At 42.2% G+C, this 26,908-nt stretch overlaps 1 protein-coding gene and 1 long non-coding RNA gene across 9 annotated transcripts in view; both read left to right on the top strand.

Annotated features, from left to right (window-relative positions):
- LOC133361590 (zinc finger protein 271-like) overlaps nucleotides 1-25,707 on the top strand; it is a 34,266-nt gene extending 8,559 nt beyond the window's left edge. The window contains exons 1-5 of one of the 8 annotated variants that reach the window (XM_061580514.1): nucleotides 9,416-9,475; nucleotides 9,891-9,974; nucleotides 20,338-20,449; nucleotides 21,376-21,499; nucleotides 22,150-25,707. In XM_061580514.1, the coding sequence (XP_061436498.1) occupies nucleotides 22,190-25,681 (3,492 nt within the window). In that variant the 5' untranslated portion in view covers nucleotides 9,416-9,475; nucleotides 9,891-9,974; nucleotides 20,338-20,449; nucleotides 21,376-21,499; nucleotides 22,150-22,189 and the 3' untranslated portion in view covers nucleotides 25,682-25,707. Of the gene's footprint in view, nucleotides 1-9,415; nucleotides 9,476-9,890; nucleotides 9,975-20,337; nucleotides 20,450-20,474; nucleotides 21,194-21,375; nucleotides 21,500-22,149 lie in introns of those variants that run through there. The other 7 variants (XM_061580518.1, XM_061580516.1, XM_061580515.1 and 4 more) reach the window with 7 other exon arrangements.
- LOC133361631 (uncharacterized) lies at nucleotides 160-5,443 on the top strand. Its single transcript, XR_009757399.1, has 2 exons — nucleotides 160-226; nucleotides 3,059-5,443. It is a non-coding gene; the product is annotated as an uncharacterized LOC133361631 (long non-coding RNA).
- Nucleotides 25,708-26,908: the final 1,201 nt, after the last annotated feature.

Below are 26,908 nucleotides of genomic sequence, written 5' to 3'. Positions count from 1 at the left end.
TGATATCCCTACGAGAGAGAGACGGAGCGAGGCTCTACCTGGGTGAACAACAACAACCACCACGATGTGAACTCACCTCGGATCTCAGTGAGAGCGCGCGCGGTGCAGCAGCTTCCGGATATAAATAAAAATTTTCTTCTTTTATTATTTCCCTTCTAAGTGACTTTACCGAAAGAACCAAGAATATGAATCCCTGCAGTCACGAAAGCTTTAAATCCAAAACCAGGTAAAGTCTTAACTTGCTATGATGTTTCCATCCTTTCTACCGATGTTAACTGACTCTCTGATTTTTTTCGATTTAAAGCTTTCGTGACTGCGGGGATTCATCTTCTTGGTTCTTTCGGTAAAGTCACGTAGAAGGGAAGTAATAAAATAATAAAAATAAAACATAATAAAACAATTCTCACGACGTTTCGGCCACAACGCAAGAAGCCGTCCTCAGGTGAAAACCAGGTCCGTCGAGGCGACAGAGTCTGAATGAAACAGCACACGAGCTTGGAGCATATATATAAGCTGGGCGCATTGACAAAGGAATTTGCATATCAAAATGAATTTAGCATATTTATGGGAAATGCAGGAATGTGATTAGTACTGCATATGCATGTGCATTATGCAGGATTAACAGCATCAAAGGGAGCTGCAGTTACTGCTGCTGCAGCAGTTGCTACTGCTGCAGTTGCTGCTGCTGCACTTGCTGCTGCTGCTGCACTTGCTGCTGCTGCTGCACTTGCTGCTGCTGCTGCTGCACTTGCTGCTGCTGCTGCACTTGCTGCTGCTGCTGCACTTGCTGCTGCTGCTGCACTTGCTGCTGCTGCAGTTGCTGCCTTATCCATTTTAATATAACACTATGTATTATTCTACCCACCCTAATGTGTATCATACTGCTATATGTTTACTGTACAATTACGACACCATACATTACTCTGCACACTGCACCATGCCAGTGAGTGGAACGCGGTCTGAAAGTCACCGTAAACGTGAACACAATCAGTTAAGATCCGAAATGGTTTATTACGTCCTTCCAATGATTGCTAAGCCAGAATCCATCTTCTCGGTTGAAATTGTCTCTGTGTTTGTATATGTGGATCGCCTCATGAACGAATCTCTCATGATAGCCAGATGGCTTGCAGAGAACCTCTGTCTTGGAGAAGTCAATGTCATGTGAGCCCACTGAATTGTAACAGTGATCTGCCACGGCTGAGGTGTTTGTCCTACCGTGTTTCAGGTCTGCCTTATGTTCACGGATGCGGTCCGAGACATGTCGTTTGGTTTCTCCAATGTAACTGCTACCACAGAGGCAACTTAGTTTGTAGACGCCAGGGTACTGTATGTCTGGAACCACATCTTTTACAGACGGGACCAGATCACGGATTTTATGTACTGTGTTGAATCGGACCTGGATCTTGTGTTTAATCAGGATTTTGGAGATCTTTTTTGTGACCCCAGCAATGTAGGGTAAGGTGATGGTCTTGAAAGGAGCCTTTCAAGACCATCACCTTACCCTACATTGCTGGGGTCACAAAAAAGATCTCCAAAATCCTGATTAAACACAAGATCCAGGTCCGATTCAACACAGTACATAAAATCCGTGATCTGGTCCCGTCTGTAAAAGATGTGGTTCCAGACATACAGTACCCTGGCGTCTACAAACTAAGTTGCCTCTGTGGTAGCAGTTACATTGGAGAAACCAAACGACATGTCTCGGACCGCATCCGTGAACATAAGGCAGACCTGAAACACGGTAGGACAAACACCTCAGCCGTGGCAGATCACTGTTACAATTCAGTGGGCTCACATGACATTGACTTCTCCAAGACAAAGGTTCTCTGCAAGCCATCTGGCTATCATGAGAGATTCGTTCATGAGGCGATCCACATATACAAACACAGAGACAATTTCAACCGAGAAGATGGATTCTGGCTTAGCAATCATTGGAAGGACGTAATAAACCATTTCGGATCTTAACTGATTGTGTTCACGTTTACGGTGACTTTCAGACCGCATTCCACTCACTGGCATGGTGCAGTGTGCAGAGTAATGTATGGTGTCGTAATTGTACAGTAAACATATAGCAGTATGATACACATTAGGGTGGGTAGAATAATACATACACTGTAAAAACCGAGACTGGGGTTAATTAATGTTTAGTAAATATATAGGAGTAGCCTATACATAAAAATAATGACTATGTGTAGTTTAGAATCACATTGAGCTGAATTCAACACCTTTCTATTAGTTATTAATTGTATTTTACTCAGTTTTGTTCAAATAAAATCAGCCATCAATAACTCAGTAGAATTTAATTGTATTTTATCAGGAAAGTCAAAAATGCCAAAAATTGATTAATTTTACTAACCGGGAGGTTTTTGAATTTAATAACGTTACACTCCCGCCCAAACTCGAGGCATTTTTTCGCGCCACGTGCATGTCAACCATCTTCTTCCACAGACACGTTTCAGGGACCGCCGTTCTCCCAAAGGTAAGACATGTTTTTATTATTTTAGCGAACAATTTTTTAACAAAGGTGTGGTAGCAGTTGAACATTGTTTTATGTTACTGCATGTTACCAGCATGCCAATTTAACTGGCTGTAACGTATATCAGAATTAACTAGCACAACGTTAGGCCTTTGGAAGTCAGTCTGATTTGACTAAAAGCACGAGACTATAATTTTTGTTCCGCACACGAAAAAGTAACGTGCGTGATTAAAACTAGACTATATTTATTCGGATCACAGCGTGTACCGAACCAAAAGTCCTGTACCTGCCGTTACACCTCCAGTATATTATATATTGGTGTTGATGTACGTACAGTATTCTAACGTTAGCTAGCTTGCCACCAGTCAGTTAGCGTCACCCTTACGTTGTGGCGAGCTTGTTATGTAGTTGCTAGCTAGCTAGATGATGTGAGTGACAAGAAGTTGATGTGCTAAATGTGAGCATGAAAATTTGAATATTAAAAATAATAAAGAATTATCTTGTAAATGCGATTCTATTGTCCTCATGTGATTAGAGACCTGGTCGCCTTGCATCTGATACATGGACCTTTTTCTGCCTCAGGTTTTTGCTTATGGAATGGAAGTGTAAGATCTGCAAGTCTTTGTCTGCCACAAAAGGAAATCTACTAAAGCATTACAGACAACACGCAATATTTGGTCGTGGCCAATCCCAGCCATGCCTATATGACAGTTGCCCTTGCACATTTAAAACGCAGAGTGCCCTTCGTTACACATTTGTCCAGATACCATTCAGATGAAGAAAGTCTACGGTCAGGAAACATCTCTGTTTTTAAGTGTTTAGTTTGCAATGCTTTTTGTTCTATAGAGAAGGACTACTTTCAGCATATTGGAAATCATCTGAAGAGCCACGAAACTGTCTTTTGTGTATTTGAAGGATGCAGCTTTCAGACAAATATATACAATACATTTCTAAAACACAAAAGCAAAAGACACAAATCCTATTCTTTGAGTGATTTTAAGAAAGATGTGTATGAGAGTCGCCATAATCAGACTGTTGACCATTCTGATTTACCAGAGGCCAATGATGGTGAGGGCACTAGTTTAGATTGTGATCAGGAAAGTGCATCATACATAGTTCTTCAAATTGGCTTACTTCTGCTGAAGCTAGAAACCATCTATAATGCCTCAGTGAAGTGCATTGATGCCTTGGTTGAAGACCTTCAGTTCATTTCATCTTCAGTATCAGTTGCAGTTGTTAGGAACATACTAGATTCAACATTGAAGGTGAATAAATGTATTGTTGACCAGGCCATCGTAACTGAATTGTCAGCAGTTGTGCAACTTCCATCCCATTAGTACAGCACTTGGAGCAGGTGGTCCACTTGGTTCGGCTTTTAAGAGAAGAAAGTATTTTAAGGTGCATTTCCAGTGTGTTGATAGCGTTGAATATATTATTGATACTGAAAAGAACAAGACCTTTCAATATGTGCCTATTCTCCAGACTTTGCAGGAAGTCTTGAAGAATGAAGACATTGCAGAAATAATTTTATCCAGAAAATCAAATAGTACTGGATATATTAAGTCAATTTTTGATGGAAAATCCTTCAAGCAAAATGTATTTTATGCTGGGGAAGAAACAAGACTGTCTATAATCCTTTACGTTGACGACTTTGAAGTGTGTAACCCACTAGGAACTTCGAGAAAAAAAACACAAAATAACAGCTGTTTATTGGGTTTTGGCAAATGTTCCAACAAAGTTGCAATCTGCATTAACGTCAATACACCTAGCTTTACTTTGCAAAGCTGTTGATGTCAAACAGTTTGAATACAGAGCAGTTTTGGAACCACTCTTGAAGGATCTTGTCATTCTAGAACAGGAAGGGATTTTCATTTCCAGTGTTGGAAAAAAACATTAAAGGGACAGTACATTGTGTTGTAGCTGACAATCTCGATGCACATTCTATCAGTGGACTAGTTGAATGTTTCACGGGGCCGTACATCTGTAGATTTTGTCTTGGACATTCTTCAGAGTACCAGACACACGAAGTGCGGACCGGAGTGTTTCCACCTCGGACAAAGAAGGAACATAGTTTGCATGTGCAAACTGAGAGAAAATCCAAATGTTACTCATTGCTTTGGCTTAAAGCGGTCGTGTCCATTGACTGATAAATTAAATCACTTTCATTTTGAGTCTGGGTACCCACCAGATGTACTACATGACCTTTTGGAAGGCATAGTCCCAAGGGAACTAGCATTGTGTTTTCAGATTTTCACCAAGAAGAAGTACTTCAGTTTGACTGAGCTTAACGAGTTAATAACTGAGTCTGACTGTCAAAGTTCTGCGTTATAGGCCTATACATCTGATAGGCTATCAGAGAATGCACTGATTTGTTATTAAAAGCTATCTTTATTTTTGTTTAATGTTTCTTGGGTGTTCTAACATTGTGCTTTCTTCTGATGTGACGCTGACCTAGGCCATTGCAAGTGTTTGTTCTAAAGGAATAGATGTAAGATGCATAGAACATCTGTAGGCTGTGCTAGTTTACTTGTTAGAAAGCCATGCTTGTACTGTAATTATGCATGTTAAAAAAGATAGGTCCACCCGGATTGTGGATTATGGCTACTAGTATAAGTACAGGGAATGCAAGTCAATACCACGTGATGTTTTAATCTCTTTTAGCTGTTTGAAAAACATATTGGCGCTTAGGATTTCAATTTACGCATATAAAAAAGAAATAATATGAAAGTTTTTTTACAGATTTTTTTTAAAACATTGTCGTAATTTAAATGTGCTAAAAAGACTAAACCTTGAATCACATCCAAAAAAGTAATCTGTGCCTGTAATGCCCACAAATTATAAATACCTCCAGCATTGTATCCCTATTGTACACATACATGATTTCTGTCTTTGTTTTGTACTTGTAATATGTTGGATAAACATGTTGAGACAAAATTGCACGAATAAATGTTAACCTGCTGTTCCTTTTCATGGTTATCTTTTTCATGGTGATCGGTTGACTTAACGTAAGTGAATTGTGGCACCACGAAGGCATGATATTGGGTGGATTAAAAATAGAAAAGTTATGGCAATCAGACATTCAATATAAGTATTTTATTTAGTAAATCCAAATAATTTTGATCCAGATATTTAGTAAGCTTATATCAATTTCACCCAGACAATTAGTAAATGTAAATCAATTTCACCCAGATCATTAATACATATTAATCAGATTCCACCAGATATTTAGTAAATCTAAATTACCATTGCTCAGATATTAAGTAAATATAAATCACTTTTCCTTGTAAAATCTATTTGGATTTACACAATTTTTTTTAGGCTATATAACTCATCATTTGGAATCATATTACTAAATCCAACACATTTTAACTGTTGCTTTTATTACCATGTACTTATTTTTTATTATTATTTTTTAGTTAATTTATTCAACACTTTTTATTCAAAGTTGTAGTGCTTAAAATCTACTCAATTATATTACGTGTCACTTTGTTGCCATAATTTTTTTAAGTAACAATGTGTCACATTTTTTACAGTGTAGTGTTATATTAAAATGAATAAGGCAGCAACTGCAGCAGCAGCAAGTGCAGCAGCAGCAGCAAGTGCAGCAGCAGCAGCAAGTGCAGCAGCAGCAGCAAGTGCAGCAGCAGCAGCAGCAGCAACTGCAGCAGCAGCAACTGCTGCAGCAGCAGTAACTGCAGCTCCCTTTGATGCTGTTAATCCTGCATAATGCACATGCATATGCAGTACTAATCACATTCCTGCATTTCCCATAAATATGCTAAATTCCTTTTGATATGCAAATTCCTTTGTCAATGCGCCCAGCTTATATATATGCTCCAAGCTCGTGTGCTGTTTCATTCAGACTCTGTCGCCTCGACGGACCTGGTTTTCACCTGAGGACGGCTGCTTGCGTTGTGGCCGAAACGTCGTGAGAATTGTTTTATTATGTTTTATCTTTATTATTTTATTACTTCCCTTCTACGTGACTTTACCGAAAGAACCAAGAAGATGACTCTCTGATGTCTTTGTATTGACAGGCTGGGTGTCCACTGCCCCAGCCTTTGTGGTTGGACTATCTCTAGCTCCACCCACCTACCTTGATGCTCCCATCTCAGGACAGGCTAATCTCTCACAATACAAAGGCCACTGCCCCAGCCATTTACATGCTAATCTCTCACAATACAAATGTAATGCGAGCGTAATGAGACAGGCTTATGTCCAGTGATGAGCCGTGGATGCTGAACCCGTCGCAATGAACTAGCGACGGTATTTATGAATAAATTATGTTAATGAACGCAAGTGAGTGTGTGTAGCTGTGCCCAAATAAGGATTTTTACTCGAACCGAAATCGACAGTGACCAACCAGACGTGACGTCCAGGGGGGTTGGGGGAGGGGGTGAATACCTTGGTGACATGACGTCCCTAGCGAGGTACACCTCCTTCAGGCGTCTCTCACGATGAGGTAATGCGGAGTTGTGACGTCAGAGAGCAGGGGTTTCAGTTTTCAGTGTCAGTTTCATTTATTTGGTACGTATAGCCCTGTGAGCCATTCGGCTCTTGAATCGGGTGCAACCGCAACAAACAAAAAACAAAAACACGAACAAGTAAACATCTTAAAGTGACTATGCGCAAACAGAAAAATCCAGGAAAAAACTGAAAAATCTTCCAGAAAAAGCACATTACACCAACGCTGTGTGCAAAAATCCCAGTGGGATGCAAGTCAAACAACAACAACCACAAGACAACTTAGATTAAAGCCATCAGTTTAACTCCGTACTACAACAAACAAACATGGCCAAACCAAAAAACGTTTCGAAATCACCAAAATAAAGCCGTAAAAGCAATGTAACAGTGATCATAGGAACTGTGACCGAAATTTCACAATAATCGACATAAACAACATGTACTACCAAACCCTATAGCCATAGCTGGCTGCATGAGTAACTCCACAACAGCAGGAGTATCAACATTTTTCAATGCACCTTTAAAGATCAGCACACTAAATAAAACACAAGATCATACTTTGCAGCGGTCATCTGGAGCAAAACATTTGATTTTAGGCCACTGAATAGCAGTGGCAGCTAGGGGTGTACAACTCCTCTCGAGCACTTTTGAGTGAAGATTTCATAGGTAGTGATTCAAGTTGCAGTTTATTGGCAATAGCATTCCAGACCCTGGGGGCATCAATAACAAAGGCCTTCCTCCAGTATTTGTACGGCAATAAGGAATGAGAAGCTGGTTAATGAGTGAAGACCTTAGGTCAAATTTGTTGTTTGAAACAGAGAGGAGATCCAGCAGGTAGTCTGCGGATTTTTTTTGTAAGTACATCGTGAATAAATCAGATCTGATGCACAAGACGTCGAACATTGAGAGATGTTAAGTTTGACCCAATGTAGAGATCACAGTGGTGGGTCCTTTATGGGCAGTTCAATGCAAATCTTAAGGCCGAGTGATAAATTGAGTCAAGCTTCTTCAGTACAGTACTGTGGGGCTGATTTATATACGATGTCACAGTAATCAAGTAGAGGCAGTATGGTAACTTTTATCAATTCCAAACGGAACATAGGGGGGAAGCAGTGCTTGTGTCGATACAGAAAACCAATTTTTATTTTTGTCTTTTTACCAATATAATCAATGTGATCTTCAAAATTAAGTTTTGAATCAAGGATGACCCCAAGATACGTATAGATCTTGACTTGCTCTATTTTATCATTACAGTATCTAAGGAATGTAATTGGGGGAAAATAACTTCCTGCTTTAGTCCTGGTGAAAAGCATAGCACTTTGGTTTTGGAGGTATTCAGGACTAGTTTAAGAGCAACTAGCTGATGTTGTAATTTGTTGAAATCACGTACCTGTGGGTGGGGGGGGGGGGGGTCAGACATTTGTGACGATGTGTGATGGGGGGGTTTGAGAAATGCGACGTCACATCAAAATGCGCAATTTTTTAATAAATATATAATTGTTATTACAACACTAATTGTGAAAACAACACTCCTACAACATCAGAGTGCAGCCCCACATTAAATACGCACTACAATGACAATAGTTTAAAGCGATTTGAAGCATGTTTTATTTTCAAAATGGAAATATGGTTTTGGGGGTGGGGGGCAGAGCTTAGTGGCGTCATATTTGAGGGGGGTTTGACTTTTTGTGACGCCATGTGACAAGGTGGGGGGGGGGTCAAAATCGTGGGCAGGGCTAAAGATGGTATTTGCATGGACAGTCATACCTCGGTATACGACCGCTTTGAAATACGTCGAATTTAGTGTACATTGTGTTTTGACGAGAGAAAAAATGTCTTGGGATACGACGTCTTGCTAGAACTTGTATGGGTCGGGATGAGTCACCGCGTACCCGCGTTTTCCGCGTTCACGACTGAAACAAAGCGCCGCTTGTAACAGTATTGTGTGGAATGACCAAACAATGTCGCACTTCAGGAACATTCTTAGAAGAAGGCAAAAACAAACTTCAATGGACAGGTTTTTAGTAAAACTCAAACCTGGTGACCCTCAACCAGGTCCAAGTCAAGAAAAAAGACAGAAAATAGATGGAAAAAAAACCCAGAATGTCAGCTTCCTGAAGTTTTAAAATATAATTTCGTATACTCTGGAACGGATTTTTTCTTTTCCCTTTATTTCTTATGGGAAAAATCGTTTGGTTTACGTCCTTTTCGGTATAAGTCCTAACTTCTGGAACGAATTAACGACGTATGCCGAGGTACCACTGTAAATAAAAGATGGGAGGGCGCCGTGAGGCCGTGGCTTTACCAAAAGACCCATAGAATGTATTCCTGCAGTCACGACAGCTTTAAGTCAAGATTTAAATAAACTTAAACTCTAAACCCGCTCTCTGACGTCACCACTGCATTGCGTCATCGGCGTCAGACGCGAGGGGGAGGTGTGCCCCGCAAGTGACGTCATGTCACCTGCTGCTGTCGCGTGATGTCACGAGACACCAGGAAGCTGCCGATCCGCGCGCGCGCTCACTGAGATCCGAGGTGAGAAATTCACATCGTGGTGGTTGTTGTCGTGGTGGTTGTTGTTGTTGTTTACTCAGGTAGAGCCCCGCTCCTTCTCTCTCGTAGAGATTTCAATTGAAGAGCAGCGAGTATGGAATCGATGTCCAGGTTGGAACATTACAACGCGGGGCCTTGCCTCCTGCCCTCGCCTGATTGCATTTGCTTTCATTCTCTGCTTAAGTTTAATTTGTCTTCATCTGGCTCACTACTTTGAAACTTTGTTTCTTTTAAGTATTTCGGTTTTTTTCTCTTACCAGGCCAGGCCCACTTCAGCTGCTATACTGCTCTTGTTTTCAGAAGCGACCTGCCGACAACAAAGTGGCTTATCAACGTGTGGAAATGTATCTCAGTCAAATACTCTAAACGCGTGGTGATGTTGACTCTAAATGTGCAGGGAAAACCCGGAGGATCCGGAGGAAAAACCACGCGACCAAGGGGAGAGAGACACGCAAACTCCAAATATACATCCGTAATACAGGTTTGTTTGGGTTAGATCGTCTAACTATATAAATGTGTCGTTAAACCCGCCACCACCCGACACTGCCAACTAGTAACGGTTGGTCACATAAACAGCACGTGGCCAATTCGTCACTAGTGCAGCACTACACCGGTTGTGTGTTGGAGAGCCAAGCCACAACATTTACAATCTGACTACGACGTTTCGCCAGTAATTAAAACCAGCTTCATCAGGCGACAACCAAATGTTGTGCCTTGGCTCTGGGAATATAAATCGGCTCATTGGGATTATAGCTCAGCTTGCTAACCGTTGCGCTACCGCTCCCCATTCATGCACAAACATCGAAATGATAGTATTCAATACTAGTAAGTTACCTGGCTTTGCATCGGGTCTCGATAATCAAACATTAAGAGTAATGTATTGCTATGCTGGCTTTATTAGAATTATTTAATTCTGCCAATGAAGTCTGTAAATGTGTGTATATTGTTTCTTGATTTGAAGCTTTCATGACTACAGGAATCCATACTCTTTGGTTCTTTCGGTATTGTCACGTAGGTAGAAAAAGAATAGATCACTATTATTTTTCTACCTACGTGTGTTTATTGTCACGGTTTATTGGTTGTGTTATACAATCGCAGGGCTTATTTGTTTCATAATGAGGACAGCTTTTAAATTCGTTGCCCTTGGAAAGCTTCAGGATAGACAATGTTTGGTTGTTATGTTATCTGGTGGGTTTCATCGAATGAAGCTTCAATTTTGGCATACTAATTGACAGAAAATTGGCGGAAGAGCTCTTTGCATCTCAATAATGGATTTAAGCTGCCGTTTAGCACCATGATCCTGAAGGAAAAGAAGTCCATGGTGGAAATCTTCTTTTGTGTTGCCAAGCCTGTTGCTGGGTCAGTTTGGTGAAGTAGGAAATTGTAGCCATCATCACCTTGCCAGAAAATAAGTAGACATTGAAGAGCATCATAGGATCGGTGTGTTTCATTTCTGTATAGGGTATTGCTCCTCAGTTGCAAGACGATGCCTCGAGTGACATGTTGTTCAGCTGTCAGAATGACAGCGACTTCAGATTTTGCGAGTGCATTTAAGCGGCACTCATGTTGACCATGTGGCGTTTACTCGGCATGAATGACAACATTGTACTCTGAAGGCATCTTCTCCATGGCAAACTTGAAACTGTCACCATACGAGTGTGAACATCAGAGTGTTCCTTATGGAGCATGTCTTTCCACAGCAATACGATTTGCATCTTGGTGTTGATGACATTTTAGCGATGCTGGTGAGCCTGTCTAGAACTGTCAGACATGCAGGTAGATCTGTGTTAATGTAGGTAGGTCATTAGGTAGTGGCAGCAGATTACCAATGCGATTATGTACCTGGCCCTGCACTTTAAATGTGGGCATGCAGCCAGATGTCGGGATAAGTTGGTTTGTACCCAAAACATGTAATTTGGAAGCATGAGTTATATCTTCTGTTGTTGTTTTGGAATTGGCTTGCATAGGTAATGTTTCCAGGTATCAGTACATGAATAGGCTTGGGATGGTCATTAATTGGTACAGTTACAGCATAGCTCTGGAGGGTCTCCTTTTCATGTCATTGCATGGCAGTAGCTACAAGAAGTAGACATGGAACCAATGGCAACTACTAAATCAGAAGTGTAAATGAAGTGAGGAATATGTGGAATATATTGCTATAAAAATATAGAAAAAGTAATAATAATTGCTATTCTATGTAAATGAAAATAACAATTTCCTAAGCATTGGCCACAATATCTGGACTTGTCTTCATATAAATCAATGCATAGATTTCTGTTTATATGATTGTGGTTATGGTTGTACTTTATTAATCCCTAATCTCAAACATTACATACAATGAAACAAGAAATGGTAAAAAAAGTAAAAACAGAGCAATGTAATACAATACACTGTTAGACATTATTGTAAAAACTAAATAAAAAGTATATCCCATGTGTTAGTGATTTTTTAATATATTTTTAGGCAGTAAATGGCAGGAGATTCGTTTTCAAATTGAGATATTTTTCTGGGTTGGGACCCCCAGACCCCCTGGAAAATGTGGTCCCCCCCCAATGTTGACTCCATGGCTACGGCCTTGGTATATATCGACTCTGTAGCAGTAGCTACTAACTCTATCGTAGGAAATACTGACTTTAGTAATATCTGTTCAATAGTAGTATATACCGACTTTATAGCAGTGTGTACTGGCCGTAGTAGTAGCTATACTAACTCTATAGCAGTGTGTACTAGCTGTAGTAGTAGATATACAAACTCTATAGCAGTGTGTACTGGCTGTAGTAGTAGCTATACTATATCTATAGCAGTGTGTACTGGCTGTAGTAGTATCTATACTAACTCGATAGCAGTGTGTACTGGCTGTAGTAGTGGCTATACTAACTTTTTAGCAGTGTGTACTGGCTGTAGTAGTAACTATATTCACTCTATAATAGTAATCTTTGGTTCTTTCGTTGAGTCATGTAGATAGAAAAATAAGAATACAATAAAGTGAATAATAACGTGAATAAAAAATAATAAAAATAACCATTAATGTAAACTGTAGCCTGGTTATTAAGTTTTTTTAGTGTACTGGCAGTCTATGATGTAGACTGTAGAAATGGTTATTCATAACTAAGAATAAGTCTATAGACTGGCAGTACACTCGCTCAACTTGATAACCATTGCTACAGTCTACATTATAGACTGCCAGTACACTCACCAAACTTAATAAGCAGGCTACAGCCTCCATTATAGTGCCAGTACACTCATCAAGGTTAAGATGATGCTAGTCATCTACATTATAGACTGCCCGTACACTCACCCAGCTTAATAACCATTGCTACAGTTAACATTATAGACTGCCAGTACACTAATCGAGGTTAAGAACCAGGCTACATCTTCTTGGTTCTTTCGGTAAAGTCACGTAGAAGGGAAGTAATAAAATAATAAAAATAAAACATAATAAAACAATTCTCACGACGTTTCGGCCACAACGCAAGTAGCCGTCCTCAGGTGAAAACCAAGTCTGTCGAGGCGACAGCGTCTGAATGAAACCGCACACGTGCTTGGAGCATGTATATAAGCTGGGTTGGAAGGGGGGAAAAAAGGGGGCGCCTTGACAAAAGAATATGCATATCAAGAGGAATTTAGCATATTTATGGGAAATGCAGGTATGTGATTAGTACTTCTTATGCCCGTGCATTATGCAGATTAGCTAATCCTCGACAGACCTGGTTTTCACCTGAGGACGGCTACTTGTGTTGTGGCCGAAACGTCGGGAGAATTGTTTTAATTACTTCCCTTCTACGTGACTTTACCGAAAGAACCAAGCAGATGAATCCCTGCAGTCGAAATTTAACCAGGCTACAGTCCACAATATAGACTAGCAGTACACTCACCCAGCTTAATCACCATTGCTACAGTCCACATTATAGACTGCCAGTACACTCACCCAGCTTAACCATTGCTACAGTCTACATTATAGACTGCCAGTACACTAATCGAGGTTAAGAATCAGGCTACATTCTACATTATAGACTGCCAGTACACTCACCGAGGTTAAGAACCAGGTTATAGTCTACATTATAGACTGCCAGTACACTCAACCAACTTAATAACCATTGCTATAGTCTAATCTTGATTTGAAGCTTTCGTGACTGCAGGAATCCATACTCTTTGGTTCTTTCGGTAAATTCACATAGGTATAAAAAATTAATAGATCACGACGTTTTGATTGCAACTCAAGCAACCGTCATCAGGTGTGAAACAAACATCAGGAGGACTGCTGATGTAGGAGAAAGAGCTGCTGCAACAAGAGTTTATATAGGATTTTGGTGGGCCCAACTCAAGGATAAGTGGGCGGAGCTAGAGAAGGAATTTGTACATAAATATTAATGTGAGAGATTAGCATGTCAATGTGAGATGGCCCAGCCACCAGAGGTGTGCCAATGAGAAGATTAGCATGTTATTGTCAGAGAGCCGGGCAACAGGAACAAATAACCCCTAAGAGCAAGAGGTACACATGGTGAGAGAGAGACACAGAGAGAGAGACACAGAAAGTCGGAAATAACAGGTTACATAGCCAGGTAGAATGGAAACATCACAGTCAGTTAAGACTTTACTTGGTTAATAACATCCTTCCAATGATTGCTCATTGTGTACCCATCTTCTCAGTTGAAGTTGTGTCTGTGTTTATATATCTGGATGGCTTCATGAACAAATCTTTGATGATAGCCGGTGGGTTTGCAGAGTACCTTCGTCTTGTAAAAATCAATTTCGTGTGAGCCCACAGCGTTAAAACAATGATCAGCAATGGCAGGGGCATTGATCCAACCGTGTTTCAGATCTGCCTTGTGTTCGCTAACACGTTCCGAGACATGTCGTTTCGTTTCCCCAATGTAACTGCTGCCGCAGCCACAACTTAGTTTGTAGACACCAGGGTATTGCATGTCAGGAATCACATCCTTCACATATAGGATCAAATCACGGATTTTGTGTACTGTGTTGAAACAAACCTCGATCTTGTGTTTGTTTAAGATTTTTGGAAATATTTTTGTTAACCCCTGCTATGTATGGCAAAGTGATGGGTTTGATTGGATCCTAAGATGGTTGTCTCCCCATGGCAGGGGAGACAGCTTTGCGGATTGTACTGTCAGAATATCCATTCATCCTGAGGGCTTGGTGTACGTGCTCCAGCTCACTGGCTAGGTGGCGCTTGTCAGAGATGCAACGGGCCCTATGGTGTAGTGTTTTGATTAGGGAATTCTTCTGGGCTGGATGGTGGTGGGAGTCAGGCTTTAGATAGGCATCCATGTGGATGGCTTTCCTGTAGACAGTGTCCCAACGAGCCATCAGGTCCCTTCTCGATCACAACATCCAGGAATGGGAGCTTGCCATCATTTTCCACTTCCATGGTGAATTTGATAGATGGGTGTATGGAATTGATGTGGTTGAGCATTAATATGGCTACTACTACAGCCAGTACACACTGCTATAGAGTTAGTACAGTGAGGGATACAAGTATTTGATCCCCTGCTGATTTTATACTTTTGCCCACTGACAAAGAAATCATCAGTCTATACATTTTAATGGTAGGTTTATTTGAACAGTGAGAGACAGAATAACAACAACAAAATCCAGAAAAACGCATGTCAAAAATGTTATAAATTGATTTGCATTTTAATGAGGGAAATAAGTATTTGACCCCTCTGCAAAACATGACCTAGTACTTGGTGGCAAAACCCTTGTTGGCAATCACAAAGGTCAGACGTTTCTTGTAGTTGGCCACCAGGTTTGTCCCACTCCTCTTTGCAGATCTTCTCCAAGTCATTAAGGTTTCAAGGCTGACTTTTGGCAACTCGAACCTTCAGCTCCCTCCACAGATTTTCTATGGGAATAAGGTCTGGAGACTGGCTAGGCCACTCCAGGACCTTAATGTGCTACTTCTTGAGCCACTCCTTTGTTGCCTTGGCCGTGTGTTTTGGGTCATTGTCACGCTGGAATACCCATCCACGACCCATTTTAAATGCCCTGGCTGAGGGAAGGAGGTTCTCACCCAAGATTTGATGCTACATGGGCCCCGTCCATCGTCCCTTTGATGTGGTGAAGTTGTCCTGTCCCCTTAGCACAGGGGTGTCCAAACCTTTTGCAAAAAGGGCCACATTTGATAAAGTGAAGATTCCTGGGGGCCAATAGTTCCTTTTGACATTTTTTAACCACAAAAGTTACGTGAAAATACACACTGTTATTAAAAACAATTTTCATTGTCACAATTACCTTTATTTTTCAAATGACAATGTAACCAAATATAAGCCACTCAGGCAGACGTGAACAACTCTAAAAACAAATTCTGCCTTTCATTCAGTCAGTTAACATTGAACAAACTGTATAGAATACTTTAAATTTCCATGAGTTAAATATCTTTGCCTCATGAACATTTTAAACAGAAGTTATAAGTAATGCAAAGTGGTCTGTTATTATTAAACTTTAAAACAAGTGAATTTTGCCCTTGTCTTTTACAAAATCTTTCAGAAAGCAATAGTTTGTGTCACATCTACAGAAACATAACATCAACATTTATAACCAAATCTTTTTCAAGAGTTTAATAAAACAAGTGCCATAAGTCCAAGTGAATTAGTGTGCTTTAGGCTTTTCACTGTTAATAGTGGCAGATGTTACCGTTCAAAACACTCAATTTCAGATTGATCGAGGAACAGATAACTTGCTGACAGTAATGAGAAGGGTGATACGGAGATCTAGATTTCAGTAAAGAGACCAGGTCTGGCTTGAGGGCAGTGGTTGAGATGCGTAAAATGCCATGCAGGTGGGAGTCGCTCATCCTTGACCTCAATCGGTTCTTGTTTAAGTTCATGACTGAGAATGTTTGCTCACACAAATATGTGGAGCCGAATAAGCTCAGCATTTTCTTAGCGAATGACCGCATTTCTTTTTTTGCAGTCGCCATGGCAGAAATGACTCGAGAAGGGTTTGCGGCACGGATACAGAGCCAGATAGAATTAGAATGGTGCCGCCACCATGTGGTGAAAGGAGAAATTACATCTTTAAAGTTTTATGATTTATAAGACCGAAGCTGCGGGCCGTATGAAATCCGACTCGCGGGCCGTGATTGGCCCGCGGGCCGGACTTTCGACATGCCTGCCTTCGCAGAAAAACACCCCCAAAGCATAATGTTTCCACCTCCATGTTTGACGGTGAGGATGGTGTTCTTGGGGTCATAGGCAGCATTCCTCCTCCTCCAAACACGGCGAGTTGAGTTGATGCCAAAGAGCTCCATTTTGGTCTCATCTGACCACAACACTTTCAACCAGTTGTCCTCTGAATCATTCAGATTTTCATTGGTAAACTTAAGACGAGCATGTATATGTGCTTTCTTGAGCAGGGAGACCTTGCGGGTGCTGCAGGATTTCAGTCCTTCACGGCGTAGTGTGTTACTAACTGTTTCCTTGGTGACTATGGTCCCAGCTGCCTTGAGATCATTGACAAGATCCTCCTGTGTAGCTATGGGCTGATTCCTCACCGTTCTCATGATCATTGCAACTCCACGAGGTGGGACTTTGCTTGGAGCCCCAGGCCGTGGGAGATTGACAGTTTTGTATTTCTTCCATTTGCGAATAATCGCACCCACTGTTATCACCTTCTCACCAAGCTGCTTGGCGATGGTCTTGTAGCCCATTCCAGCCTCGTGTAGGTCTACAATCTTGTCCCTGACATCCTTGGAGAGCTCTTTGGTCTTGGCCATGGTGGAGAGTTTGGAATCTGATTGATTGATTGCTTCTGTGAACAGGTGTCTTTTATACAGGTAACAAGCTGAGATTAGGAGCACTCCCTTTAAGAGTGTGCTCCTAATCTCAGCTCGTTACCTGTATAAAAGACACCTGGGAGCCAGAAATCTTTTTGATTCAGAGGATATCAAATACTTATTTTCCTCATTAAAATGCACATCAATTTATAACATTTTTGACATGCATTTTTATGGATTTTGTTGTTATTCTGTCTCTCACTGTTTAAATAAACCTACCATTAAAAGTATAGCCTGATAATTTCTTTGTCAGTGGGCAAACGTACAAAATCAGCAGGGGATCAAATACTTTTTTCCTTCACTGTGTAGCTACTATACTTTTTAGCAGCGTGTACTGGCTGTAGTAGAAGCTAGACTAACTCTATAGCAGTGTGTACCGGCTGTATTAGTAGCTATACTAACTCTATAGCAGTGTGTACTGGCTGTAGTAGTCACTATACTAATTCTAAAGCAGTGTGTCCTGGCTGTAGTAGTAAGGTAGAACCCATTGGGGTACCCTCATTTTGTTTGTAGAATGTACCATTCCAGGTGAAGTAAGTGTTGGTAATGCAGTTCCTTTCCAAAGTTGGTACATCTGGATTCAGTCACTATTGGACCAAGTCTTCAATGATTGCAATGGTGTCAGGTACAGGTACCTTGGTGAACAGGGAGTCTACTTTGAAACTGACAAGCAAATCATCGGGAGACAGTGCGCTGTCCTTGATTAGAGAAACTAAGTGAGCTGAGTTAAGTACAGCTGAGGTAGTCTTGCCCGTGAAAGGAAGCAGGGTCTCAGACAGAAATCGGGCCAGTTTGTAGGTGGGTGAGTTAATGGTGAAGACGATAGTACGGAGCAGGGTACCTACTTTGTGGATTTTTGTAAGGCCATAAAATCTGGGTGGTCTAGCAGCCGAAGGTTTTAGAGAGATCTGCATGGTCGGCTCGGTTAGAGAAGTCGAATTAGTGATGATGTTGGTTTTTGTGGCTAAGCAGTTGGTGGGATCTCTATTGATTTTGGTATAGCTGCCATCATTAAGAAGGTCCTAAATTCTGTTGTTCTAAGTGGTTTTATCCAGGATGACAGTGGCATTGCCTTTGTCAAGTGAGAGGATGACAATGTCACCTCTCTTTTTTAATTGAGCGAGTTCAAAACGCTCATCCTTGCTGATGTTGCTAACGGGTTTCTTAGCGTTTTTGAGGATAGCAGCGCTTTCAAATCTTGCAACGTCTGCCAGGATGTGTCCCAAACCTTTGAGGTCTATGTCGACCTGGGCAATGATATCACACACTGGGATGTATTTAGGAGAGACTGTAAAATTCAACCCTTTAGCTAGTACCGATTTTCGGCTGTCGGAAATTGGGCTGTTACTCTGATAAAAATCTTGTTAACATCTGACTTTTTATTGTGTGGCTTGGGCTTCTTTTTTTACATGAGGTTGAATTTAGCAATCAAGTTAACTTTACGTTTAGTTGACATTGAAGTGGCTGAAGAAACTGTCATGTTATCTACATGGTCGCAATCAGATGTGGACATTTTATTTGTTAATGCTAGGTGTGATTGTAAGAGTCTTGTCTAAATTATCAAGTTAAAATCGGAGCAATCTTATTCTCTCTGAGATTAGAGCTAGGCTGGCCCTAAACATAGTCTACATTATAGACTGCCAGTACACAACTCCGATTAAGAACGAGGCCTATCTACATTAGTGTTTTTTTATTTTTACTATTTCGATTTTAATTGACTTCTTTTTTTATTAAGATTTTTCTATCTACATGACTTTACCGAAAGAACTAAGAATATAGTACTTAACAGTGCTGCGATAAGGCCTAGTCCCATGCAGGGGCCCCGGCCTCGCGCATGCGCAGATATGTGCTTTGGCGCGCGCTCAGCATTGTAATATAATAATTAATAGTACTAAATTGTTATATCATGGGACCTCCTTCGCCTTTTGGCATCCTCTGGTCTATCACTGTTTGAGACTAGGCTCAAAAGAAAGCTGGCTCTGGTGTAGACCAATCAGTTTCAAGGACAATTCATATATTATCAGTGTTTTTTTTGTTTGCATTTTGACTGCAAGTATTGTGGTTAATGCAGACATGAATCCTTGTAAAAAGGTTTCAGTTTTGCTGCCAGAAAAGAAGGGGAACAAACCTATTATATTTTGGTACTGGCAAAGGAGGTCCAATGATGTAGATGTTTACCCTGAGCCCTCATTACTTTGATAGTGTATTGTTTTTGAGCTGTACTTCTTTTGGCGTCATCTGGTCTAGCACCAATTGAGATGAGGCTCTAAAGAAAGCTGTCTTTGGTGTGGACCAATCAGTTTCAAGGACAATGCATATATTATCAGTGTTTTTTTTGCATTTTGACTGCAAGTATTGTGATTAATGCAGACATGACTCCTTGTAATAAGGTTTTGGTTTTGTTTCCAGAAAAAAAGGGGAACAACCCTATTATTATGACAATGCATATACTATCAGAGCATGTTTTTTTTGCATTTTGACGACAAATATATAGTGTTTATGCAGAAATGATTCCTTGAAAAAGGTTTAAGTTTGGTGTTTTAACATATTAACACCAGTTTTGTTGTCAGAAAAAAATGGGAAAACCTATTCTTATACTAACTTGTTAATTTAACTACTTTAAAGTTGACGGGCGCAAAATACGATTAGCGCTGGCTCACCATGGGGCTTATCGCATGGTACCCGGGTACTTTTTTTAAACGTTAACTCCATGGTTCGCGAGTCAAATCTGCCGCAAGTTTTGTATACAGACAGAAGTACAGAAAAACAGACAAAAATGACTTGTATAGGTAAGAAGAAGATCCATGTGAAATGTATGTGGATTTAAGAGTTTGTCTTTGTGGGGAGCTGTGGCGCAGTTATTTCACTGCATTATGAATTCAACAATTAGTTTGATTATCGCCGACAGCAAACAAGATTGATAAGTGAAAGCTGAACTTATTATGGTCCTCTGCTATGTTGATTGATCTTAAATTAATCTATATATATAAAATCGCAAATCTGTCTGTCTGTCTGTGTGTGTGTCTGTGTGTCGCCGGACCATACGCAGTTTCATTGGACGGCGGTTACCCCTGGCAACGGGTAGCGACGCATTCGCTGCGGGGTGGACGCCATTTTTAATTCCCGTTAAAAATATGCGCACGCATTAACACGCGACTGAGGTAAATTCATCAAAGTTTCATGTCCTCTTCACTCCCCCCCCACCACAATGTGTGCAATTACTATTATAGGGTCGGTAGATAATAAAATTATAGCGATTAGACAGTATTATTGTAGCGCGGGGGGGGGGGGTACTGGAACCAGTACCCAGCCTCAGCCGGGTGGGCAATTTAGGCGAGGCCGGAGGCTCTGCACGGTACTAGGCCTCGACACCCACCACACGACTCTGAGGTAAATTCATCAAAGTTTCACGTCCTCTTCACTCCCCCCCCACCCCAATGTGTGCAATTACTATTATAGGGTCGGTAGATAATAAAATTATAGCGATTAAACAGTATTATTGTAGCGCGGGGGGGGGGGGGGGGAATGGCACCCGTACCCAGCCTCAGCCGGGTGGGCAATTTAGGCGAGGCCGGAGGCTCTGCACGGTACTAGGCCTCGACACCCCACCACCCTACAGCGGATCGGCGCGCCTCACTAAAACCCTACAACAGATCGGCACGCCTCACACAAACCCGACAACGGATCGGCGCGCCTCACTAAAACCCTACAGCGGATCGGCACGCCTCACTAAAACCCTACAACAGATCGGCACACCTCACACAAACCCTACAACGGATCGGCGCGCCTCACTAAAACCCTACAGCGGATCGGCGCGCCTCACTAAAACCTTACAACGGATCGGCGCGCCTCACTAAAACCCTACAACGGATCGGCGCGCCTCACACAAATCCTACAACGGATCGGTATGCCTCACACAAATCCTACAATGGATCGGCGCGCCTTACACAAACCCTACAACGGAAGCATAACGCATTGTAGTGTCGTGGTTAGCGCGCCGCACTACGAACCCGGCGACCCGAGTTCCATTCCCGCTCACGGCCACCACCGGTGACGATTATTTGAACCGGTCCTGGTCCTTTCCTAGGTCGACTCAGCCTCAAAACGAGTAACTGGTGTGGCGTATGAACATCGCCACTGGGGAGACAAAGGCGGCCGGGCGTGGTGGATCCAAGTCCCGGGCGAAGCCGGGTAGTACAGCTAGTTACATGGTAAAGTGAGGAAGCATTAATACTGAGCAGATCAAGGTGGCCAGGCATGGTTCTGGACACCACCACCTTTTTACAATGCCAGTGTGTGACAGTGTCAAGTTTGTATTTGCAGCAAAGTATATTAACTATTGAACATGGAGGTTAAATCAAAACTATAGCTTATTTTTGTTTTCCTCTGGAACTTTTTGTAAGAATGGAATCGTCAGGAAATTAACACAGCAGATATGCTGCTGTAGTTACATCTGTTCATCCAAGCATTCAAGCAAATCAGCCTGGCTTCACACCTCTAAGTTGTGATTGGACATTAATTTATGCATTTATGCATAATACAAATAGTATTATTTTCAACAGTCGTTGCTATGTTAACTGAATTTTGCTTTTATAAATATTGCTTTTGTAGCCAGGCAGCCAAAATTTTGTGCTTGGTGTTTTGGGTTCATATTTATTTTGAAGATACTAGGGCCTCCAGGCATATTTATAACCATTTGCCCTCTCATTGTGTGCCTTAACAGCCCGTGTGATGGATTGGGGAATATCTTTAATATATGAATATACATAGACGTGTAAGTTATGTGTGACTATGTATATATATTTATTCCTCTGTGCCTCGATACTGACGTAGATGGTGTGGATATTTTTTCTGTCTGCAGCTGACGCTTCTTCCGACGCTTCCTCAACAGAATTGGTGTGATGGAGCAAAGGCACTCAGCGCAGCTCGGTAGAAAAAGGCAACAATGCGACCAGTGCGCATACAGCACGGATCGTGCTGGAAATTTGACACAGCACCAGAAAATTCACACAGGAGATAAACCCTTCAAGTGCACTGTCTGTGAGAAGGCATTTGCACGGTCATCAGTTCTTCAGAGCCACCAGAGAACACACACAGGAGAGAAACCCTTCGGGTGCACTGTGTGCGGGAAGGTTTTTGCCGAGTCATCACATCTTACATTACACCAGAGAACACACACAGGAGAGAAACCCTTCACGTGCACTCTGTGCGGGAAGCCCTTTTCAGATTCATCACATCTTAAGAAACACCAGAGAACACACACAGGAGAGAAACCCTTCAGGTGCACTCTGTGCGGGAAGCCCTTTGCAGATTCATCACATCTTAAAACACACGAGAGAATGCACACAGGAGAGAAACCCTTCAAGTGCACTGTCTGTGAGAAGGCATTTGCACGGTCATCAGGTCTTCAGATCCACCAGAGAACACACACGGGAGAGAAACCCTTCAAGTGCAGTGTGTGTGAGAAGGCATTTTCATGTTCATCTACTCTTAAAAGGCACCAGAGAACACACACAGGAGAGAAACCCTTCAGGTGCACTCTGTGCGAGAAGCCCTTTGCAGATTCATCACATCTTAAAAAACACGAGAGAACGCACACAGGAGAGAAACCCTTCAAGTGCACTGTCTGTGAGAAGGCATTTGCACGGTCATCACATCTTCAGATCCACCAGAGAACACACACGGGAGAGAAACTCTTCAGGTGCCTTTTGTGCGATAAAGCATTTGCAAAGTCATCAGATCGTGAAAAACACCAAAGAACACACAAAGGAGAGAAACCCTTCAAGTGCACTGTGTGCGGAAAGGCATTCACACGGTCATCATATCTTCAAATTCACCAGAGAACACACACAGGAGAAAAACCCTTCAAGTGCACTCTGTGCGGGAAGCCCTTTGCAGATTCAACACGTCTTAAAAAACACCAGAGAACGCACACAGGAGAGAAACCCTTCAAGTGCACTGTGTGTGAGAAGGCATTTGCATGGTCATCAGATCTTCAGATCCACCAGAGAACACACACAGGAGAGAAACCCTTCAAGTGCACTGTCTGTGAAAAGGCATTTGCATGGTCATCAGGTTTTCAGATCCACCAGAGAACACACACGGGAGAGAAACGTTTCAAGTCCAGTTTGTGTGGGAAGGTATTTTCAGGTTCATTTAATCTTAAACGGCACCAGAGAACACACACAGGAGAGAAACCCTTCAAGTGCAGTGTGTGTGAGAAGGCATTTGCACGGTCATCAGTTCTTCAGAGCCACCAGAGAACACACACAGGAGAGAAACCCTTCGGGTGCGCTGTGTGCGGGAAGGTTTTTGCCGAGTCATCACATCTTACAATACACCAGAGAACACACACGGGAGAGAAACCCTTCACGTGCACTCTGTGCGGGAAGCCCTTTTCAGATTCATCACATCTTAAGAAACACCAGAGAACACACACAGGAGAGAAAACCTTCAGGTGCACTGTCTGTGAGAAGGCATTTGCACGGTCATCACGTCTTCAGATCCACCAGAGAACGCACACAGGAGATAAACCCTTCAAGTGCTCTGTCTGTGAGAAGGCATTTGCACGGTCATCAGGTCTTCAGATCCACCAGAGAACACACACGGGAGAGAAACCCTTCAAGTGCAGTGTGTGTGAGAAGGCATTTGCACGGTCATCAGTTCTTCAGAGCCACCAGAGAACACACACAGGAGAGAAACCCTTCGGGTGCGCTGTGTGCGGGAAGGTTTTTGCCGAGTCATCACATCTTACAATACACCAGAGAACACACACGGGAGAGAAACCCTTCAAGTGCAGTGTGTGTGAGAAGGCATTTGCACGGTCATCAGTTCTTCAGAGCCACCAGAGAACACACACAGGAGAGAAACCCTTCGGGTGCGCTGTGTGCGGGAAGGTTTTTGCCGAGTCATCACATCTTACAATACACCAGAGAACACACACGGGAGAGAAACCCTTCACGTGCACTCTGTGCGGGAAGCCCTTTGCAGATTCATCACATCTTAAAAAACACGAGAGGACGCACACAGGAGAGAAACCCTTCAAGTGCACTGTCTGTGAGAAGGCATTTGCACGGTCATCAGGTCTTCAGATCCACCAGAGAACGCACACAGGAGATAAACCCTTCAAGTGCACTGTCTGTGAGAAGGCATTTGCACGGTCATCAGGTCTTCAGATCCACCAGAGAACACACACGGGAGAGAAACCCTTCAAGTGCAGTGTGTGTGAGAAGGCATTTTCATGTTCATCTACTTTTAAAAGGCACCAGAGAACACACACAGGAGAGAAACCCTTCAGGTGCACTCTGTGCGAGAAGCCCTTTGCAGATTCATCACATCTTAAAAAACACGAGAGAACGCACACAGGAGAGAAACCCTTCAAGTGCACTGTCTGTGAGAAGGCATTTGCACGGTCATCACATCTTCAGATCCACCAGAGAACACACACGGGAGAGAAACTCTTCAGGTGCCTTTTGTGCAATAAAGCATTTGCAAAGTCATCAGATCTTGAAAAACACCAAAGAACAAACAAAGGAGAGAAACCCTTCAAGTGCACTGTGTGCGGAAAGGCATTCAGACGGTCATCATATCTTCAAAAGCACCAGAGAACACACACAGGAGAGAAACCCTTCAAGTGCACTCTGTGCGGGAAGCCCTTTGCAGATTCATCACGTCTTAAAAAACACCAGAGAACGCACACAGGAGAGAAACCCTTCAAGTGCACTGTGTGTGAGAAGGCATTTGCATGGTCATCAGATCTTCAGATCCACCAGAGAACACACACAGGAGAGAAACCCTTCAAGTGCACTGTCTGTGAAAAGGCATTTGCATGGTCATCAGGTTTTCAGATCCACCAGAGAACACACACGGGAGAGAAACGTTTCAAGTCCAGTTTGTGTGGGAAGGTATTTTCAGGTTCATTTAATCTTAAACGGCACCAGAGAACACACACAGGAGAGAAATCCTTCAAGTGCAGTGTGTGTGAGAAGGCATTTGCACAGTCATCAGTTCTTCATCGACACCAGAGAACACACAGGCATCAGAAGATCCCCAAGGAGTGTAGTCTGAAATCGACTTGTGAAAGTCAAAGTGCTGCAATGAGCCCATCCCTCCTGAAAAAAGAACCAGAAGTGAATTCCAGCCTGGACATTATGAAATGTTTAAAGGTGAAATTTGAAGAAGTGACGGTGAAGAGCGAAGAACTGAAGGTGAAATGTGAAGATGAAGATTCAACTCCAAAATCGGACCTTCACATCGATGGATGCAACGTGAAGCAGGAGCTGAATTCTGACTGTGAGGCAGAGCAAGGCAACTCCCAGCAGTTTGTGGAAGTGGAGGTGTGGGTGGACTTCTTAGACAATACGAAGTCAAATGGAGACCCTGTAGATATGTAAGCTTAAGACAATGAGGCTCCAATAGATTCACCTTTGTCACAGGCCTTTAATGAAAATAACGTGAAGTTGAACACTCCATTCCTAAGTTCAACCTGCAGAGTAAGAGCGGACAGTATTTGCGTACCTGTGGGTTGGGTAGATCTCTAACTAGGAGCCAGAGCCAATATGCTCCCAAGCTTTCACTATGTTATTATAATATTAACATGTATATGGTGCTTGCTTATTCGCCTCAACAACTCGGAGTTTTGTATCATATCTCATCAAAAACACTCGAAGCCTTTTGGCGTCCTCTTGTCGAAAATGGTTTGATACTAGGCTCGAAAGAAAGCTGTCTCTGGTGTGGACCAATCAGTTTCAAAGACAATGTATATATTATCAGTGTTTTTTGTTTGCATTCTGACCCCAAGTATTGTGGTTAATGCAGACATGATACATTGTTAAAAAGTTTCAGTTTGGTGTTTTAACATCTCAACACTTGATTTGTTGCCATAAAAAAGGGGAAAACATTCTCACTTGAAGAGCAAGTTGTATATATAACGAAGTAATTATGAAAGTATTAGACCTATAGTCATTCAGAAGTGATACAATGCGAATGGATCAATTACACACGACCAAGATAATATGTATTACACGGGATCAGAGCCTAACTAACCCCCTTTGGCTTCCAGTAGCTAACAGCACATGGTAGCAGTAAATTATATATGCAGCGGGGCGCCTCCCCCTAATATATCAAATACCACGCAAGAATTCCAAACAGCGACGTGAGTGCAGTGAACGCTGCTCAAAACGTACTTGGAGTCACTTGCAGAGTCAAAACTGGAAAGTGATACGGTTCCAAGCTATAAGAGGTGTAAAATAACACATTTTTTGCTTCCAACCCGTGATGAGAGAACGGTATACATGGCGACAACAAGCACACCCGTGCACAATAGGTCACTACTTCAAAGGCTACAGAACCCCTTTTTGAGAGAGACTGCAAGTCTCATGCGAAAAAAATGTAACACTTCCAACCCGTGATGGGAGCGTGGGGAACGCTGCCCAAAACATAATAAATAATGAAGACATCTGGACAACAAACAGCCCATGCGACTTCAAAAGGAAAACAGCGGCCCCTTTATGAGAAGAAAGAGCCTGAGGTGCAAAATTTCAGATATAAGCAAGAATGCAAGAACAGAAATCAGTACTGCTCAAAGAATTGCCCAACTGCGACTGTGGAGAAGTCCGAAC

This window comes from Lethenteron reissneri, unplaced genomic scaffold (genome assembly GCF_015708825.2).
Source record: "Lethenteron reissneri isolate LAM-NWPU_2019-01 unplaced genomic scaffold, ASM1570882v1 scaffold_115, whole genome shotgun sequence".
In the NCBI taxonomy this organism is placed as follows: domain Eukaryota; kingdom Metazoa; phylum Chordata; class Hyperoartia; order Petromyzontiformes; family Petromyzontidae; genus Lethenteron; species Lethenteron reissneri.
Note: the sequence above shows the minus strand (reverse complement) of the source record. Positions and strands in the feature narration are given on the sequence as shown.